The sequence below is a fragment of the Leptosomus discolor genome, chromosome 12 (assembly GCF_034619465.1).
Source record: "Leptosomus discolor isolate bLepDis1 chromosome 12, bLepDis1.hap2, whole genome shotgun sequence".
NCBI classification, from domain to species: domain Eukaryota; kingdom Metazoa; phylum Chordata; class Aves; order Leptosomiformes; family Leptosomidae; genus Leptosomus; species Leptosomus discolor.
The window spans coordinates 20,297,248-20,314,767 of record NC_141402.1 but is presented as its reverse complement, the minus strand read 5'-3'; the positions used below and the strand labels follow the sequence as shown (position 1 = coordinate 20,314,767).

General features: G+C 38.8%; 1 protein-coding gene across 1 annotated transcript in view; it reads right to left on the bottom strand.

The window, feature by feature from the left end:
* Positions 1-17,520, bottom strand: part of KIAA1549L (KIAA1549 like) — a 77,846-nt gene that overhangs the window by 10,568 nt on the left and 49,758 nt on the right. The window contains exons 17-19 of the mRNA XM_009956467.2: positions 17,287-17,504; positions 11,595-11,724; positions 6,150-6,497 (exon numbers count right to left, since the gene is read on the bottom strand). Coding sequence (XP_009954769.2) covers positions 6,150-6,497; positions 11,595-11,724; positions 17,287-17,504 — 696 coding nt within the window. The remainder of the gene's footprint in view (positions 1-6,149; positions 6,498-11,594; positions 11,725-17,286; positions 17,505-17,520) is intronic.

Below are 17,520 nucleotides of genomic sequence, written 5' to 3'. Positions count from 1 at the left end.
AAAGATCTCAGTATTTTCACTTCCTCAAGAAACAAAGCATTTTAAAGATCCAGAAAGCATCCTCAGAGAAGCATCTAGTGAAGTGAAGCTGCCTGTGAGCAATGCGTATTTCAACCTCTTCCTTTCAGCCTTGAAGAGATGAAAAGAAAATTCTTCACAAAAACCCTGAGCTCTGTAACTTTCTAAAGCAATAATGAAGGTCTCAAACGTTTCTGACAAAGCAGAGTAATTCAGAGCAATGCAGGACCAACCCACTAAGTCACAAAATTAAGCATCTTGCCCATAGTAATTCTGGATTTCATCACTAATGCATGTGAAGGACAAGTAATCCTGTGCGTGAAAACCATGGCACCCAAGAAATGACATGCAGGACAAAATTTCTCTTCTAAATTCTTTGTACTGCTACAGATTAGAGGGCATAATTTTGCTAAATATAAAGACAGAGGGATCTCTCTCTAGAACTTCATTGACACTTCTTCAACACTGTGTTTTGAGGTTGCTTGTTGGTTTTAACTACGCTTTTATTGACGCTGCTTCAGAGTAATGCACTGGACTAAAGATAAAATCAGAATAACAGCAAATAACAAATTATGGGGAGGCTGTGCAGTACGAAGACATAGGCATTTTGACAAAAACTAGGGTCAGAAGTCCAATGGTGGGACTTTGGCCCTCTACACAAGAAGTATCTGGTTTAGCCAGAGAAACTCCCTCGACAAACAGCAGAGAAAGCTAGAAACACGTTGCCATGGGATGAGTCACTCTCTATCTCCTGCCTGTAGAAAGAGCCTACAGGATTTACGTGATTAGCTCTGACTTAACACCTACCTTTAGGTTTGAATTTGGCAATTTAAATCCCACACTAAATATCAAAACCCACTTTCAGTAACCATCTTTAAAAATTACACATTTAGACAGTGTTCCAATACCTTCTTTCTCAAATAGCTGCCAAACTGGGTTAACATAGAGGAAAGGTAAGTGATCAGATACTGACTTTTGATGTCAGTGTCTCTAAGGGAAAAGCAATACAGACCAAGGATCTTTCTCCCACCTCTCTGCCACCCCTTTTAAAGTAGGGTAGAGTCCCTCTCAAAGGCACATCTATGAAAACTCTTTTTCTTTTATGCCACCTACAAAGTCTCCTAATATTTACTTTCACCATGCTACAATGGTATTTAAAGTATTACTATATTTAGGTGGGGAAAAAAAATAATCTAAAAAGGCAATGGTGCATTTCCTGGCCAGGGGCTGGAAATACTGATTTTTAATGAAACAACTGTGTAGAAAAAAACAAATGCTATTTGCATCAAAGAAAACCTCAATTAGATTTCTCCTAACAGCGCTGAACTTGAAATGGTCCACAGTGCCTCTTCTGTGTCTGAAAAACTGGTAGTGCTCTCACGGGCCAAACCGAATACTTCCTTCTGGCTCCACAAGCCTTTCACCCCACATCTTGCTCTCAAGCATGCATTTGTACCAAGTATGAAATCCTTTCCCCCACCCCTATTTTAAAGGAAGAGCACACGAGCTAATGTTTCAGAGTGGTTGGTGACTCCAGATACTGTTTGATTATAACAGGGTAGACAGAGCCACAGAGGGTTTTCTCTTGTGTATTAGTAGATGTGCTTTGGAATATGGACATCAAAGGAGGCATTTTAAGGGAGTGTAAAGAACAGTTCACAAATGTGCTGCAACTTGCACTGAAAATTTTGGGGAAAAAAGTAAAATAGAAAATTGAAGCACTTATTTTGCTGCTTAGGAGATGAATCACTTTGAGTGAGTGACAGTATTTTGCTAATGACTAGGCACAGGGAATCTAAGGTGAAAAATCCCGTTAGAAGATCTGCTACACCATGCCCAGGAACAGTCCATCCTGTGGGATGGCAGCCAGTCCTCTTTGTGCTGAGCTTCCGCAGACACCAAAATGGTTACGAGAGGGAACTCCAATAAAATTTCTAGAATTTCTCCTACGGGCTGGGGCATTAGTGTTTTCCTGCATGCAAAAAAATATTCAGAGGCTAAATTAAACCAAAGTTTTCCTTTAGAGGCCTGTCTGTTGTAGATTTAGACGAGCCCTTAGGTTCTAGGCTAACTGGCATGATTGTAGAAATAAAGTCACTTCACCAAAACTCCTATCTACTGCTGTAAATCTAATCAGAAAAAACACCCCAACAGTTGATTTCAGGGAAAATTTGCCTAATTTTGTCCTTCAAAATTACTTTATCTTTTAAAAAAAAAGTTGCATTGCTTTTGTTGCTCAAGAAAAAAAAACAGAACAACAACAAAAAAACCCAAACAAACAACACCCCCACCCCCCTCAAAACAAAACAACTTAAATGAGAAACATACTGCGTGGATACCAAACTCTATTTTGTTGAAAAATGAGGACTTGTATAATACAAAGGCTATAACAATCACTGGCAGAAGTCATCAAATTTGATTCAGGACAGACTGCACAGGTACCAGACTGCAGACCCCACACCACCCTTTCAGGAAGAAAGGCCAGTGAAGGAGTCTGTTGTGGCTAAAACACTGACAATTTATAACAAAAACCAGTGAAGAATTTTAAAAAGTAGTAAGTGCAGTTTAGCAGAGAAACGTCAGCCTATGGGCCCAGGAGATATACAAGACTGGAAGATGAAGTCCAGCCACCAGCAGACACCTGCATCAGTGTCTTCTACAACCCACAAAAGTCTAAGGTCAGGATGCTAGAAAGAAAAGTTAAATCAGCACACAATAACTAAAGTCTAAAGGAGAAACTGCAATTAGCTTTAAGGCCACATTGTCCTGGTTACAGTATTAAATTTTTACCACATCCAACTTACAGATTTGTCTTGGGTGAAATTATTCAATGCTGCCTTCTAATTACAGAAATATCCCTCTCCTTACATCTCACCAGAGGAATTAAAAGGTCAGCATCTGTTTACTCATTGAATGATTTAACTAATTTGATTATTAAATTGCAATCCAGGAATAATACAAACTTACTGATTTCAGCTGGATTTGGCTTTGCTTTGGTAGCTGTCCTGTTTTATACTTAGTTTAGTAACTGTTATTGAAACTAGCTGAACTTCGGCAAAATACCCTCGCTTTACCGCTGTTAAAATGAAGAGAAGCTTCAAGGTCTTGGATAAATTACAAGTCACTCAGCCTGCAAGTCTGTCCATCAGTGCCTGTTGTACCGTACTAGGTCTCACCTTGGGACCCAGAGCTCTGTTACTTTCAGTCCTCTTTCCAGAGCACTAGAGAGGAGAGATGGGAACTGGTCCAGCCTTGTAATAAAGAGGCTTTTTCCCCCTGGCCATAGCGCTCTGCTCAACCCAGTTGTGCAGATTTCTAAAGCAGTAACCTGCTCTGCCAAGGCACAACGCTGGTGGTCAGGCTTGTGTTACACACTAGATGCTATGACTCCATCCTCCAGTCATAGTATACCAGCTGGATGACAAGGAGCCAGTCAAGTATTGCTCATCCTGTGTTTTGAGGCTTCAGAACAACACTAGGAGTTAGCATTTTACTACCTCTTCTCTGCCAGGAGAAGGCACAAGCCCCATGTGAAGGAATCCTGTTATTACAGGTCATCCATGGGCAGTTTGGCAAACAGGCATTCCCTCACAAAAGCAAGAGATAATTTAGGTATTAATATTAGCATGTAAAAAAAACACAGAGTGCCTCAAAAGTGAAAAGAAAAAGGAAAAGGAAAAAGGAGATGCATGCATGCTCTGGAGAGATACACAACTGTTTGATTGTGGGACTAGCCAAGAAGCTGACTGCAAAAAATCAAAGTTCCATAACTTGGAGGAGATCTAAAGAATGGTACTGGTCCCCTGAAAGCGTATGGCACAAATACTTAAGAACAGGAGCAAACACTTGAGATGCAGATTTGCACGAAGATTTTTGCTGCTTTGCCTCAGTCTACCATTCGTGCTTTATAAAGGTAGAGCATGTCTGTGCTAGAAATCATATCCAGCACTCGTATCACCTATGAAATGCCTTTGCATTAGGTCTCATAAAACCTAAAGCTGCACTGAAGTTACTCAAAAGTTTGTGGGATCTTGTAAAAAGTTTAGTCTAGTGAAACTGGACTGCAAAGAGCCAGATCTCAGAAGAGACTGATAGACTGAAGATCCCTATACTTGCCTTGTATCTAAAGATGCAACGGTAAAGTCAATGTCTGCATTTGTTCCATCTAAGCAGGAAAATGCTCTTGAATCCCAGTTTTGAATTTTAATAGCATTGTTAATGATGACTTTTAATTGCCACTAAGAACTGAATTTTAAGAAAGGGCAAAAATAAACAATTCTTGATTTGCAGAGGTAACATCTTCCCTCATATAGCAAACATCCCAGTCCTCAGGTACCTCTTATCCCCAAAGCTGCTGGAGGCTGCTTACTCACGCCTCAGCTCACTGAGCCCAAACACCTTCTCTACGTGTCAGCCAACCCACTCCTGAGCACTCCCCGCCACAGCGTCTCACCCCAGAGCTGCTGAGCAGAGGTATCCTGAGCAGGCAAACAGCTAAGAGCAGTAATTCTTCCGTGGTTTTCCTACCCACGGGTCACTTCCCACACACATCTCGGCTGGATAGTTTCCATTCCAATCCTGTGTCCTCATTTGTGAACAAACCAGTAAATAGTTTGTTCTCAAATGGTGGCTAAAGTACAGCTCATATTCGTGAAACTAATGCGCAGAAAACTATGAATTAACAGCCCTTATCCAAAGTCCAGCAGCCTGTGCCTATCCAAACCTGTGGCGATCAACTATCTTCAGGGAATTTTTTAACTCTATCTTCAAAACACCAGAAAGATAAGAAAATGCTTAAAGGTCCTAAGCATGCAGATGACTTAGAAGAGTAATAAGTCTTAGAAAGAAAACAGTGAAGCATTCACTGAAAAAGTATGGCTATTACATTTGTTTTAGAAACTGTCGCCATACAATATTTTATTTTCATTTTAGAAAGACTCTCTGAAGTGTCAAAGTAATTTGACTACCCATTAGCTGTCTCTTAAGATTGTAATCGAATTTTAACCATAAAATATGATTATATGCTGCATGAAGTTCATCGGACCAATTTCAAAGTGCCAGAAATAACCTTTAGCATGATTTAAATAGCACCAGCCTGAACCTTTGCAGGCACTGCCATTGGCTTTCAAATATGTTCAGAACAGTTCAGAAGCAGCATCCCTGAATATTTTTTTTATTGCCATATTATCCTCATTTTCTAGCAAGAGTAAGGAACTCAATTCAAAACGCATTCTTTCAAAAAGATATTCATTTCAGACCAAAAAAAAAGCCTTAAAATGAACAACTTTTTGCACTGATACTGATAGAGAGGCTATTTCTCATCTGAAAGCAATTATCTCTGGTTTAGATTTGTACCTGACATAAAAGAAGGAAAATATGTTGTTGAGTTTTACAATACCGTATGTGGAAATTCAGGGATAGTTTCACATGTTGAGGGTGTGCACAGAGCTACTGTCTAGGTACCTACAAAATTTCCATTAATAATTTCCAAGCATGGATTTGAGTTCTTAATTCATTTATTGCTTCTGTGAGGTAAGGACATGTTAGCTGCAGTTTGAGGCTAGAAAATGAAGGATAAAAGAGCGACTTACATAAGATCAACCAAGAAACCCATAGAATTAAGACATCTCCAGAGTCTCAAGTCAATAGCTATAACTACAACATTGTCAGTAACAGCCCACATTTCAGGTCACTCTGATTATTACACTTGGTTCAGTCTCTTGCAATGATGCTCTTCAGTGATGGACCTCATGCAGAAGTGTTGACCGTTTCATATCCAGCTGCCTACATAGTTGTTCTATAAAACCAGATTGCTTCCTAATACGCATTCAGTGAATAGGATGAGACATGCAAACAAGTACTTGATCTGTGGAACAGCCTGGAGCTTAGTGCAGCCTATGCTTTCAAGCACAATTTAGACACGACAACCTTGCTGCTAAAATAGTCTTCCTACAAGAGACAGGTATGGGTAAGCATACGTACATCCACCCCACTACCCATGCTTATTTACCTTAAGCATGGCTTTACATCTGGTTTTAAGCATGTAAACGGGGCTACTTCTTTAAAAATATGTGTCTCGAGTAGCAATATCTTTATGATCTTACAGTATACTAAAGAGAAGTTTCACTTACTGGTCTTGGTAAACTGTACTGATACATTTCTGGTCTGTATGTGGGTACCCACTGTACCCCCCCTCTAGTTCGGGTCATGGTACCAGGAGCACTGGTCACAACCTCCGAGTAGGGCAAGTGTGGTGCTGAGCTGTACGCCTCCTGCCTGCTCTGTCCTCCATGGCCCGCAGAGGCCAGGCTGAAAGCCTCTTCCAAGAGCATATGCATCTGCTGTCGAACCTCATCAATGGAGGGCTGAGAACTTAAAGTGGAGGTCTCCGAGTGGCCTTTGGCCTGACGGGACCTGGCGTAACTCCGAGGCTCATTGACACGGTCAACATTTGTTTCTTCTATAATTTCAGGCTCAGTCTGTTGGATGGAATAAAAGCACGTATATGTAAAAAGCTTTACAGGACAGTATTTGTGCTGCTTCACACAAAACATTCTCAAACACAGATGTAACAGATACAAAGTCAGGAATTGTGACAATATAGATGCATGACAAATATTGGAAAGGAGTGATATGGTGCAGGCGAGTATAATAGACTCTTATATCCTACATTGTTTTCTGTGAAAACTATCAGGGACACTCTGTAGCAGATTAAATTGTCAATGATCCACTTTAAAACAATTAGAACTAATGTTTAAATTCTTTCTTACTTGTTAGCACCAATGGGAGTACAACTGTGCCAGGAGGAGTATGGCTCTCTAAGTAGTACCACCACTATGAAGGACCCCTTACAAGAGACTGCTTGTTTCAGCTACAGAGACTGAAATTCCTTTGTCCATTCTCACATGTTGATTTCAGAATTTAGGTTTAGGAGTTTTCCTGAACTTTCCAATCCAGTGAGGACCACTGATGATGACACCACAAACTAGGTCCTGTCCCACCTCAGTCATCTTACCTAGCTACGAAACAGTTGTTACATAGAAATTTAACCAAAACTAATGTGGGAACAGTGAATGAAGCATGTACTCTAACAAGTAGATAGTACTCGTGCAACTTAACTTGAAGGTTTACCCCTAGGGTAATTCCTTCTGTACAAGTAAGTACAATCAGAAATCACCTCCCTGACTTTTTTGCCTGTAACTCCAAGACAGAAAAAATCATCATATTTTAAGAACTTGACAGTGAAATACTCAACTTCGTCTATATTCTGTAAGATTAGCTTTACATCCTATAGTTTTAAAAAATACGTTTTAAACAGGCAACCTGAAAAAGCAAACAATTCCTTATAATTCTTTAAATATCAGTAAAATCCATTTAAGATGCTAGGATAGCTGGAATGAAGACTAGGATATGTACCTCCTTCTATATATAGCATGTGGTTAGAACTGTGTAGCATTTAAAATAGCCACAAATAAAATAATAGAACAGGATGTTCTTCTTAAAAGTTCCAGCACTATCCTGATAATTTCTTTGACTGCTCTGTAGCACACTTTGTTCACTATGTAATAGTGCGTTTCTGTAGCTGACTAGGCAAGCAACTGTGCCCTCAACCTTTCGCAAGCTATGTATGGTCATCTGTCCTACAGGACAGTCATAGTACATATTTCTTCATTAGCAGAGGAAAAAAATCAAACCGACTTTCTTTGTCTGTTATCAGTCATTCAGAGAAGAGTTACATGGTTAGCCTAAAAACTGTCAATTAATTTAAATAAAAGATCTAATTTGTTTTCTCTCTTAGCTATTACAAATATAGCTATATTTTGTACTTAATGAAAATACAGCAATAAAAAATAAAAATTAAGACAATAATTAATCATTTGCATATTAGAATTTAACCATAATCTATATGGTTATAGTTATATGATCTATTATCCCAATTCAAAACCACAAACCCAACTTCATGCTTTTCAATGGGAAACACATCAGATTGGGGGAGGAAGACGTAACTGCACAAAGTTATCTTAAACTGAAAAACTTTGTAGGAAATCCTCAACTAAATAGTTCCCCTTAACATGCTTCATGCATTTTGATTCCATTATTATATGTGTTGTTACAGTAAATAAAAATCAGGTACATTTTGGAAGCTTGACTATGAAATGCAATGGTAGTTTGTGTAAGTGCAACCAAAGACCCTCTGAAATCATACTGTCCCAACTAGGTGATTAATAACCATGGTTCTATTTCTATATATTGAAACAAGTATCATAAATAGATGCCATTATACGTTAACTTCATTATAAAAATCCAGATATTGTTCATACACAGTTACTGTACAATACAAGGAACTAAAAGGGCGTGAAGAAGAAAAAGAAAATCCTGTATTGAGAGACAGACTTTATACACTTCTGGCATAACTCTGCTGCTGCAACTGTATCAATAACATTCTTCATGTGAACATTAATCCATAATATTTTTGAGGAGTTGCATTAATTTAACTATATCAACAAAATTATACCAGTAAATTCTTTCTTATACTGAGCTCTTAGATATGTATAATAAGGTCATTTTCTCCCTTTTACACCGAAACTACCTAAATATTTTCTGCCCTAGTATAAAGCTTATTAGCAGTCTAGAGGTTCTATATTCTTTCATTATAGCATTTGCTCTACTCACAATTGCCAGTGAACATGAAATAATAAACATTTTAATAAACTCTCCTTAATCTACTTCCTAGGTGAAGGTGTTGATAGCAAACCCTGTCGGGGTTATTTAAAATTGAAAGATAGGTACTGTTCAATAATAATCCATTTATAAAACATGCTATAGAGGCAAATTATATACCCAGAACATCAAACAGTACACTCCAAAATGCACACTCCAAAATGTACACTCCAAAATAATACAAAATACAAAACCCCTACAAATTCTATACAGACAGGCATGTAACTATTGACCTCATACCCTGACCAGTTTTTAGCTCTGAGAAACAGAACCATGATTCAGAGCAATATCACAAAAATCATTATAGGGAATGAAATATTTTTAGAAAACCATAATTGAAATACTAGAAATTTGATATGTAAGGGGAACCAAAAATACATAAATAAAATATCAGTAGTGTGGAATGGCAGATTTCCGAGCTCTTGCTTCCCTCTGCTATTTAAAGGACAAAGCAAAATCATGCAGATCATAAACTCTCATCATTTGGTTGCGCATATGAGTCTAGCAGTTCTTAAGAATCTAGGGGATCTTAGTCTCTTTTCTTAAAATAAAACAAAACAAAACAAATTAAAATTTATCATTGTTGGGAAGGTAGCCTCAACATATAACCTGGGCATACTGGTAACAGATCAAAAAAAAAAAAAAAGGCAATTTGTTAATTTGTAAAAAATTTCATGACTCGCAGATACTATGAGCTATTTGATTCATGAATTTAAGTATTTGGAAATGCTTATAAAATACAAATTTCACTGTTCTTTGGCAGGACTTGCTGCTAAATAACATACTGGGAGGAAGAGGGTAGCAGGTGTCTGAGAAGGCTGGAACCTTCAGAACGACAAAGGGGATGTCAAAAAATGGTACCAGATGTTACTAGATAAAAAAGAAAGGACACAAGATATAAACCAGCCCTTTTTCAGAGCCCTTTTTCACCCATTTCCAGAGGTCAGACTTACAGAGGTGTTCAGTTGCACCACTGGTGAGCTCCATATGGATTCCAGGCATAAATATAGATATGCCTGCCTGTGGGTATCCTGGGAGACCAAGCCTGTCAGCCGCCCGGCGCAGCTCTGAGAACCTCAAACAGGAGTGAGGAGAACCAGCCCACGCTGCAAGCTGAGGCTGGGGAACTAAATTTCAATATCCTGTCCCATTTTCCCCTGGCATTTTTCTGCTTTCAGATGGGAAATACATTCAGAGCTAGAAGAGATGCAGATTCACTGCGGTGCATTGGGCAAAAGGAATTTTATGTAACTTATCGGTAAAAGAGGCTGTGCCTCTGACAGCTCATCCAACCACAACATCAGAAGACAGGCAAAAGCAAACTTGTGTGTGATGTGCACAGATCTCAGAGTTTATAATTACTTTTAGGACATTTCAGAATCCGCATAAGCTCATTAATCTACTTTCAAGGTTTTTAACAGATTTTCTTTAGAACATATTTTATATACAGTATTCACAATATATTAAAATGTATTTTAAAAATCTGCTAACTACTTACGGCATGTTAATTTTGAACTAATAGCAGGAGGCCATGCCTGCCCCCAGAATGTTTTCAACATTCATTTCAGGAAAATATCACCTATGAAAAACTAGCTTTTATTAGCCTATTGAAAAAATTCCTTGCTTTCTTTTTTTTCAGGATACTGAGGGAAAGCTTACTTGGCAATGTTTTTATCTAAAATGTCAAAAATACACAAAACCTTTTGCAGGGGGGTAGGTATCTTCTTTTTGCAAAATGTAAAACCTATTTCAACAGGTTATACTTTCTTTTTCCAGGCTACAGCAATGTATAATAATGCCTCAGAAAGCAGCGAACCAGTCATCCCACTTACGTGGCACAACATGACTCATGCAATCTGATGGGAAGTGTCCAAATGCAGGAAATCGTTTCAGAAATCTGACACCTACAACATGCCCTGCAGAATTCCCTAAAAGAATTAAACTTCCCCAAACACATCCCCTGACCTTGGTACCTTCCTTCACCTTGCTAAAACTGCATCCCTGGCAGCTGAGTTGTCAATTAAGACCCGCACAAAATGCTTGTCATCTACAGAGTTTAGAGTATGAACAACCACCAGATGAACTTCCTTAATTTCCAGAACGGTTTAGACCTTTTCTAGGGACTGATCTTCAGCTGTAGGTGAGCTACAGCATTTTGTACACGTGACAAAGGACTGAAAAATTCTACACTACCGCAGTGTTGGGGCTATTTTTATCCAAAATTCTGGGTGCACGCAGTGTCAACTCACACCCAGTGTACGTTCAAGACTGCACAAGACAACTCATCTGCCTCGTGTTGGCTGCGTGAGTTCCTTGAACCATAAACCAGCATCTCCTCTGGCTGGTTTTGACATTTACCTGTGCAAAACTCTCCCTGTTCTGATGTAGTAAAAGAACATTATCTGTTCCTAGGGGATTTCCACAAAACACTGACATCTGGACTTAAGTGAAATTCCCAGAAGTCGGTTGTTTATTCTTCTGAATCAAGAAAGCAGCACTGGGGGTACAGAACAGTGGATTTTAATTGCAATGAAAAAAAGCTCAGTATCAAGTGGTCGCATACTTAGAAGAACTATCTAAATTCAAAATGCAATCCTTTGGCAAATAATGAGTTTCAGGGCAAATGTTTTGTTTGCATTTCAGACTGTAAAATTATGTACAGCTAAAAAGTACATGAAAGAGTCTGTGCACTGAGTATCCTGAACTTTTTTCAGGATGCTGAGTGCACATGAAATACTGTAATGTTAAATACCCAACGGCACTCTGACTTGTAGTTTTATCAATAGTTTCCTGGGTTTGGGGGTAAGTTAAGACTTTGCTGAGCAAATTTCACTGCATATATCTGATAAACTTACGTCATATCCACTGTTACGGATTCCACGTCTAGGTCTTTCTCGAGTCACAAGAAGATCCATCTCAGTCTCTCCTGGGCTAGGACTGTTCAAAGACTGCCGGCTTCTGTAAACTGAGTTCTTCATCGGTTGCCTAGAAAACAAGAAAACAGTGTAATGAAAACAAAAAAAAATAACAGGCAGCAGTTTTCAATACTTACCTCTATTCTAAAATGATGAGGCTCAATAAAAATGCCACTTTATTATAGGATATTCTTTCTAGTTATATTGAAGTGCTAGAAATCAGTAACATTATTAAGAGATCAATAATTTTACTTACTGTTAAAGAAAATAAAGCTACAATAAAGACATGGTCATCATACGTGGGAGCTTATCAGATGAAATATGTCCCAAGAAGATATCAGAACCCTTTTAACCTCATCCAATATGATTCAAATTCATAAAAAATAAATAGGTGCTATTATTGAAAAATAGGACCTCCCATGCACTCAGATGGGAAACAGAGATTTTGGTTGCTGATCCTGAACCACAAGAGAGAAGTGGAATAACACTCCACTGAAACAAACACCCAGCAAAGTGAACAGGAAGAGAGATAGGAGTGGGAGGGAACTGCTTGCAAGATGCTGTTTTTAAATAGCCAGTTTGGTAACTGGCCACAACTTTGTCAGAGAGCTGTACTCCCTGGGATTCAACCGCTTCCAGTATAGCTCTGAGCAGCACTGAGGCGTTGAGCTTTCACCACTGTGTGCAAGGGGAAGCAAACGTAACAGAAAGACAGCAGGTAACTCAATAACCAAAATATCCTGTAATCTGTCCAATGCAACCATTTCTTTCCTTGTTATCGGTTATACCAAAACCAAATATAGCATTCCTCTGTAAGATACAGAACATATCTGTACGTAAACTCTTCAGGAGTGGTTGCCAAGTCATGGCAATTCAGGAAATTCATGCTTCATGAAGCTGCATCTTTTAAGGCGGCTACATCTAAATCAGAAAAGTTTAGAGGATGTTCTCGTAATGTATCTGGCCATTAGGCATTTCCCAGAGAAGTGCTCCTCCCACTGTAGATCAATACCAGATCAAATAATGGCATGCCAGTTTCATCTATTAACGCAGTAATTACGCTGTTATTAGAGCCCGATATAAAGTTATCTTTGCCTAGTCATGTTATTTTTCTGCTTTAGGCAATTATTCAATTCAAAATATTAAAAGTAAATCAGGTCATCTAACATGTCTGCACATTGCTCATTTACGGGGCACCTGACAATGTTCATAGTGAAGTAGGAGAAGTTGCCCTATTATATCTGAATTCACGCGTTCAGTCTCTGTTTGCAAGGTAAGATTTACCCCTGAAAACTTGCATCGTGCTGTCAGATGAGCTGGGGCCCACTGAACCAGCCCTGGTCGCTATGCTCAGCAGACAACAGTAAGAGATATAGCGAAGGTGTAACAACACAGATTTTGAAGTGACCTGATTCTTCAGTGTCTGCGCTTAGGTCAGATGGACAGCTATCCATACCTGCTGGGGTATATTGTCCCTTCCTCTGGCACTGGGAGTCAGCAGTTCTCAGCTAACCCTCATAGACTGACTGGAAACACACACTTATACCTTATTTTCCTAAGGTTGTCTTGGGTAGCTAGTACAGCCCAAGAGGTGATGTTGTGGTAACATTGTGTGACCACAACATTATTTTCCTCAGTTATTAGTGAGAAAGTAAAAACACCCTTAGCGTATCACATTCGCCCAAATACACCTGCACATTAGAAAAGTAAAAAATGACAAGCATGTTCTGGCCTCGAATCAAATCTTAGCCAAAGATTGCTGCTGTCGTAGGGGGTTCAACACAGTGGTGGGATGATTTTGAGGCCACAGCAAGGCAGGGTTTTAAAGGCAATAAACATCAGTCAGAGCACAACAGGCTTTCAGCCATGACTGATAAATTTGTGAGAACCAGAGAACAGTTGAAAGCAGAAATTTGGAAGGGGGCTATTGAAGGGAGAAGACTTGGGTGACTTTTCCAACATTCTCCTATGCTTGCCAGGTAACAAGATAAAATGCAATCTTGTGCTCAGATTTGATTGAAGGCCGAAAAATGCTTGTATTAAAGTTAAGTAAGGCTGTGGCTGAGAGCTCTACTTGATTTAACAAGTGGTGTAAAAACAAGGTCTCCAGAATTTGAAATTTTTGGGACTGCCTGAACTGATTACAAAGAGATCCATTTGAGATCTTGAAAAGCCTAGGTCCATTTCTGTAAGGGACATAACAGGAAACCATCTTAAGCAGCCTGTTCCATTCAGCAGTTACAAAGACTTCATGTTTTAACATCTCAAGACCCATCAATGAAATGAAAAGACAACACAGTCCAAATGAATTCATTGATAAGAAGAAATAATTCTTCAGGTACTACAGATCTGGTTAACAGAACTTTTTGCCTTGACAGATTAGAGCAGCAGAAACTGGTTTGCAGAAAGCCAGACATTTATGTGATCAGACAGGGTAAAAGGCAGGACAAAAAATATCAATTTCACACTTCTGCTTAAACTAAGTACTCAGGCACGTCCTTGATTTTCAGGCATCTTTCAAAAACTTCTGTGTGACTTTTAATTACAAAGCTCCACGCGCATGTTTGAAAGTCACAAATGCACTGCCAAAGCAGAAGACAAGCAGAGGTTTGGGAATAAATTTCCCCTATAAAAATAATATTGAATTATAAGTCTCTTCTCTTTTTTCTTCCGGGACTATACTGCTGGTCCTACTAGAAAACATGGGGAACAGGTTTGCTAAGGCTAATCGGATCTGACAATCTTTATGTTCCTACATTAAAGGTCTCTAAAATTTCATACATGTTTTACAATAGGTCCATAAATACTTAGTTGATGCAGTTGTGATGTATTTTCTAAGGGACTCAAATATATGGCGCTCTAATACATGTAGATTCTTGACCTGATTACAAACTATTAAAGAAAATCCCAGAACAGTGCATATTATTGGTAGGCTCTTAAAAATTGCCTTCAGATTGCAAATTATCTCATTTAAGAAAGTTTTACTAATGAGAAAGGAGGTATGAACACTAACAACTGGCATTCAAATGGGTTAGCAAGTGCCTTCTGGGAACACAACTGGAACATTTTAAAACATGAATTTTATGGTACAGAAGACTCAAAGGTACTACAAGCACAAAGCTGGTTGTTCTTGAACAAATCAAATTATTTAGTAGCAATGCTTTGTAAACCACTTTTAGATACAATTTAAAACAAATAAAAAATGTAAAGGTGATCTTGAGTAATGTAATCAACTGCATCTTTATTTTCTGATGTATTTAGGAAACACTGTAATAATGTGATTTAAGTTAGTGGAATATATACAAAACAGAAAAGGGTGGAATAGACCTTTTCCGTAGAAACTCTGAAATCTTTGTCTTACTCCTAAGTGATACTATTTTTTAAAAAACAAAATATGCAGTTTTTCAGTTTTTAATTGCTGCAACTATAATGGTATAAACAAAGATTCAAAGCAGAAAAAGTTAGAAATCAAATCTTTTCACTTTTACACTAACCTAGATTGCTTTAAGAGCAATTTTATTTCATTACGGAAATACATTTATATTGATTCATTTATCAATAACCAAAGCACACATTAACTTGTAGTATTAGTCAAGGTTTTCCTCCAGCAGTATGCCATTTTAGCTATCTTATTTTTAGTTAGAAAAACGAAGACAAGAATGCTGTCATATGTGTTGCAGCACATCAAGTTCAGTTCCAGTTCTTAGTATGGAAATTTTAGCATAGACTTTGGAGTTGGTTTCTCTGCAAACATCTGCAACATCTGTGAAGTCCATTAAATGCTTTGTGTCTTTACAGAAAGTGCATCAGATATGGTTCTTCTCTCTTCCCAGGTAGAAGTAGGGATATAGACTATATATTTAACAAGTAAATCTGGCAGTCAACCTTTTATGGTTCAGCTGCACAATGAAATCATTCCTCTACAGCAGTATACCTGCCTTCAAGCACTTTATATCATGCCAGTAATCACTATCTCAAATAGACTATGACAGGTTTACACAACACACTAGAAAACACTTAGAAAAAAAATGTATTCTGGGACCTTTCAGCACATTGGCACATGAACAAACAAACATCAGGATATTTAACAAAAAGCAGATGGCTAGCATTAAAGCTTTGTGTGAAGTGTTTTAAACATTGTCTGCATGGCATGTGACACGTAATAAACATCCAAAGTAACGCCTCAGTCCTTCAGTATACGTACAGCACACAGTCGTATCAGTGTTTCTACTGTTCCATCTGTATCTTCTGGACAGACTGAGCAGACGGAGCAGGACTCCTTTGTACTGACGGTTCAGTATCTTACCTTTTCAGTGCTCTTGGAGCAATTTATTCCTCCCTCACTGGAAAACTGCACAAGGAAATGATGCCCCAGACCCTCTGGCAAGGACATACCATACAGTTAAGTCAGTCGACCAGTGCAACCCTGGGAAACAGCCCACCGGGGGCAGTATCCCTCACTCAATTAACTCTAGACCTTTAAATCCAGAAATCCATCTGATCACAGCTTTTTCCCATATTCTGAGCCAACACTGCTTTTATGTTTCCCACTACAGTCTTTTTCATTTCCGTACCCCACAGATAATTGCTGAAGTTGTTCTGTGTGCAAAGGCTGTGTCACCACCAATGCTTTGACTGTAGTCATGATTTATGCTCATAGGAACTTCGGCCTGAACTTTCCAGGAGATGGGATGCGAGATGGCACCTCCAGACATGAGGGCCATTTCCAGAGGAAATGTACTTCAGTATCCCTTTTTTTCTCGTGGATCAACTGCTGCTGGTGCCTGATTACAGTAAGAACCAGAGCCCTTGTGGTGCGAGGTGCAATGGCAAACACACTCTCTTATAATCCTTCACACCTCCACCACCCCTAAGGACAGGGAATCTGCATACCGTGCCATTCCTGGGGTAGGACTGGTGTGATCTCCTCTTTTTAATGTGTCAACTTGTGTTTCAGAGAGCACCAGCAACACAGCAGGTCCACCCACCCACAGTAGGCTCAGGCATGTACACCCCCATCTCATTTCTAAAATGGGGAGATGACTATTACTGGTGTGCCATCCTCAAGAGACACTGAAGTGTTAATCAAATGTTAGTTACACAATTTGCCAGCTCCACATCACAGATTATGAATTTCTCTGTTAAAGGCACATGAGGATCACCAATAACAGGACTTACTGAAATACATGGACAACGTACCGGTTGTGTTATCTTATGCCTACTGCAATAGTTATATTCAGATAAAAATAATGACAAAATAATAACAGCATTGAACTTTGGAAAAGAAAAATTCAAATGCCAACTTCCTGGCTTAAGTCCACTCTCAGTATTACGAAAAAAATTGCTACCACTTTTTCCATTTACCTTACTTGGAAAATGACTCCCAAGAACTTGCAACAGTCTCTTCCCTTATATTTCTGTCTTTACATTTCTTTCTTTAACTACATTGCAGTTTTACCAAATGACATAATTTCATAAATAATCATGGGCTATACGAATTTTCTTCATAAAGTAGGAGGAGCAAGCTGACCATACAACAAACAGTTGGCTCATTAAGAACAGCCCCTTTGATTCCCTACAAGCCCTGGACATCAAATTCCCTCCCAAAGAACTGCATATAAAAAAGTCTCACCTGCTCTTATGGTCAGCAAACGGAGACGAGACATCTGCATCTGGATCCAAAATATGGTCAAGTTCTTTCTGGTTTTTTTCATACATTCTTTTTCTCTCTGTCAGCCCCTTGTTGTTATCAACCTGCGGGAAATCATAGTAGCCCTTCCTCTTGGCTTTCAAACGCAGCTTGTTGCGGTAATGTTCTATATCGGACTTCTGCTTCAAAGCCTTGTTCACCTAAAAGGCAAAAAGA